We start from the raw sequence: 3,363 nt of genomic DNA, 5'->3' as shown, positions 1-3,363 counted from the left end.
AAAAAAAAAAAAAAAAAATCACAGCAGAATGTAAACTCTAAGATAAGAGCATGTACATGGGTGAGGGAAGGGCAGGAGGAAATGAACAAGCCAAAGAAAAAAATTTAGAAATCTGGGGCCAAAAACAAACCACCTTTCTTACTTTCAATACTCCACAAACATCAAATGTGGCAGAAATCAGACTCATAAAGTATACCTTGAACACTGGTTTTATACTAATACATTAATCCTGACAGTTTCTACCTGGAACAAGGAAAAATACATGATCTAGGAACTTATTCCTAAATCTTTTTTTGGTGACCACAAATCAAACGAGAAAAAAGTTATTTTATATACCTATGTATCAAGAACAACAGTGAATTTTCCCCTTAAATTCTCCATGGTCTACCACGGAGGAAACGGAAACAGCAACCCATCCCAGTATCTTGCCTGGGAAATCCCATGGACAGAGGAGCCTGGTGGGCTACAGTCCGTGGGGTCGCAAAGAGTCGGACACGACTTAGTGACTAAACAACAACTAAACAAAGGCGGTAAGGGAGAGAAGACACATCATGTAGGACCTTACAGGTAGACCACAGTCTTGGTTTGCTCAAGACAGTCCCAGTTCATGCCTGTTGCTCTGACATAGTTGTTAATAGCACCACCTTTCATGTTCAAAAGCATCCTCATCTGGACCATAAACTTTATGATCACTCTACTGGTGACTATAAAAAGTTTTTTACTCTGAGATGGGGAACCATGGGAAAGTTGTGAGTAAAAATAAGTTTTAAAAGGATCATCCTGGCTATTTCATGAAGGAAAAACCATAGAGGGGCAAGGGTAGCAGCACAGGTACCAGTTAGTGAACTACTGCAGTCACAGGAGCAAAGGATTAACACTTGATGGAACGGGTGAAAAGTGCTGGGATTCTGAAGCCAGAGATGACAGAATTTACTGATGTGCGATTGGAAGAAAGAGGAGGCAATAATTAACTCCAAAATTCCTGGCCTAAGCATCCAGAGGAAGAATAGAGAGAGTACTTAGTGAGATAGTAAAGTTTTTTTGGTGGGGGGAGGATTGCATGGAATCAGGAGTTTGGTTCTGGACTTGGTCCGTTGAAATGTCCCCTATGTCCAAATGACAGAGCCTGTGGATAGAGTCTGCAGCTCAGTGGAGAGGTCTGTGCTGGAGAGATAAGTGTAGGAATTATCCTCATACAACGTGTGCAAGACTAAACCTATGTACTTATCCTACAGCAATAAATATTTCTTTTTTCATAACCAAGTGCTCAAACAGAGGAACACAAGAATTTCTACAAATGCCCTATGGAAAGATAAATTATACAAATTACACACCACAGATAGTGGCAGTTTTCAACATTTTCCCATAGCTATACATAGGATGGGTACATGAGATTTTTCTCATGGCTACTCAAATTCTTATATGAGAGCCAACGATAAACGGTGTAGACAAGTATACCACCATAATCTAATCATGACAGCTATTTAATTTCCTCATTAGACAGGGGTAGGCTTCTTTCCATCCCCCTCAATAAAGTATATAAAAATTCTCAGAATGATGTTTTACAGGGATAAGTGGAACCTCTTATTAGTCATCTGCAAAAGAATATTTTAACAGTCTCTAGCAACAAATTACTGTGACACTTCACAGCCTCATACGTATACAAATGTACTTCAACTGAATACACTGGAGTCTACTAAAAGATAAAAATGAATCTAGCTGAAAACTAGTCTTACTTTCTCTGAACCTAGATTTTAAAAATGTTAAACAGTAATTCAACTATATATACCCCTAAATTTCATAGGTTCTTTTCTTCACACACCTGAAAATCATTACAGTGTATTCTGATCCTATCCTGAGGGGATTAACACTCTAATCATATCCCAAGGCATTTTACTGCTAACTTGGTGATTTATAAACTCCCCTCATACCCCATGAGACAGTAACAGCAGGCTAGTTACCAAAAAAACCTTTACTTACACTACATGTGTTAAGACTTCAAACAGTCTCAAACATTCCAGGAAAACAAACTTGGAATCCAACATTTTGCATTATTTTACATACATCTCCTGAGTTCAAACTTCGTCAGAAGCAATTACAACCTACATTTAAAATGTACCGTAAGAGGCTGTAACACAATTTGTCTTTGGGAATTTTTTTAAACGCCCGAATAATATATATTCCTAAACCCTAAACTAGGAGTCTGGGCTAAAAAGCTTCCAACCAACAAATCAATAAGGTTAAGCTGGCAAATCGAGCAAAAATTCCAAAGATGGGCTTTTCAGGGAAAGTCAAACAACGTGCATAATTTACAAGTCTCGGTTGCTTCATCTCCAGGACCCCAAATGAAAAGCTCCTCCTCCACCTCCGCTGGGCCCCAAGAGTTCAGAAATTCTAGACTTAAGCAGCCCAGCGGAGAGGAGAAAGCAGCAGCCTCTGTGGAGAAGGAGGTGCGAACCTCTTAGCCGGTTGGGCGGGAAGCGGGGGCTGGGGAACAAGCGTGGATTTCGCGGCACTTACAGGTCCGTCAGCACCATGAGCTCCGAGTAGGCCCGGTGCAGCAGAAATTCGATGAGGGTGCTCAGCCGGTAGCCAGGGCTAGCCGCGGCCGCAGCGGCCGCTGCCACGGCGGCTCCGGGAGGAGGCGGCGCCGGGGCTGACGCGGGGCCGCCGCTGCCGCTGCCTCCGGGCGGGACCAGCTGGTGGTTCTCCAGCTGCACTGGGGCCATGGCGGCACAGGGCCGGGCTTGGCGCAGCGGTACAAGATGCGGCCCTCGAACCTCCCTCCCGGGCGCTCAGTCACCGCGCCTAAGTGGGCGCGGGCGGAGTCGCCGCCGCCGCCTACTACTGCCGAGCCGCCTCCGAACAGGAAGCCTTACGCCGGCCGCAGTGGCCCGCCCCCATGTAGCGATGAGCCCGCCGGCTCCAGGGACTGGAGCGAGGGGGCGGGGGGAGGCGGGGAAGCGGGTGGCAGCCGCAGAGAAGCAGCGCCCCAGCAACCGTTCAGAGGCCGCTCGGCCAGGCAGCCGCAGCGTCCATATTGACGGCCCAAAGCGGAAGTCGTTAGGAAGAACGGAAGGGGAACCAAAGGGGGACTTCCGACAGCAACCTGTGCCTTTTCTCCCGGCGGTCGGGCGCGGGGACGTTAAGGGGCGCGTGGGAGTGGGGCGGGGCCGGCGCGCGGGCGAGAAAAGCGGAAACGGGGGCTGCGCGCCGCCGGAAGTGAGTGTAAGGGCGGAGCCAGTGTTGTCACTGAGAACGTCAGCAGTTGCCCGGCCCTTACCCTCGCCGCCCTTTGGAGTTTAAAAAGATCCGATTTGTGCTGAGGTGTCCATCAGCGTTCCCCTGGTGGGTGCAGCCCGC

The 3,363-nt window shown here is 47.4% G+C and overlaps 1 protein-coding gene across 1 annotated transcript in view; it reads right to left on the bottom strand.

Annotated features, from left to right (window-relative positions):
* LOC104979710 (mediator of RNA polymerase II transcription subunit 14-like) overlaps window positions 1–3,028 on the bottom strand; it is a 13,775-nt gene extending 10,747 nt beyond the window's left edge. The window contains exon 1 of the mRNA XM_010828186.1: window positions 2,521–3,028. Within this exon, the coding sequence (XP_010826488.1) occupies window positions 2,521–2,729 (209 nt within the window). The 5' untranslated portion in view covers window positions 2,730–3,028. The remainder of the gene's footprint in view (window positions 1–2,520) is intronic.
* Between the last annotated feature and the right edge of the window lie 335 nt (window positions 3,029–3,363).

The sequence above is a fragment of the Bison bison genome, unplaced genomic scaffold (assembly GCF_000754665.1).
Source record: "Bison bison bison isolate TAMUID 2011002044 unplaced genomic scaffold, Bison_UMD1.0 scf7180017858523, whole genome shotgun sequence".
NCBI lineage: Eukaryota > Metazoa > Chordata > Mammalia > Artiodactyla > Bovidae > Bison > Bison bison.
Note: the sequence above shows the minus strand (reverse complement) of the source record. Positions and strands in the feature narration are given on the sequence as shown.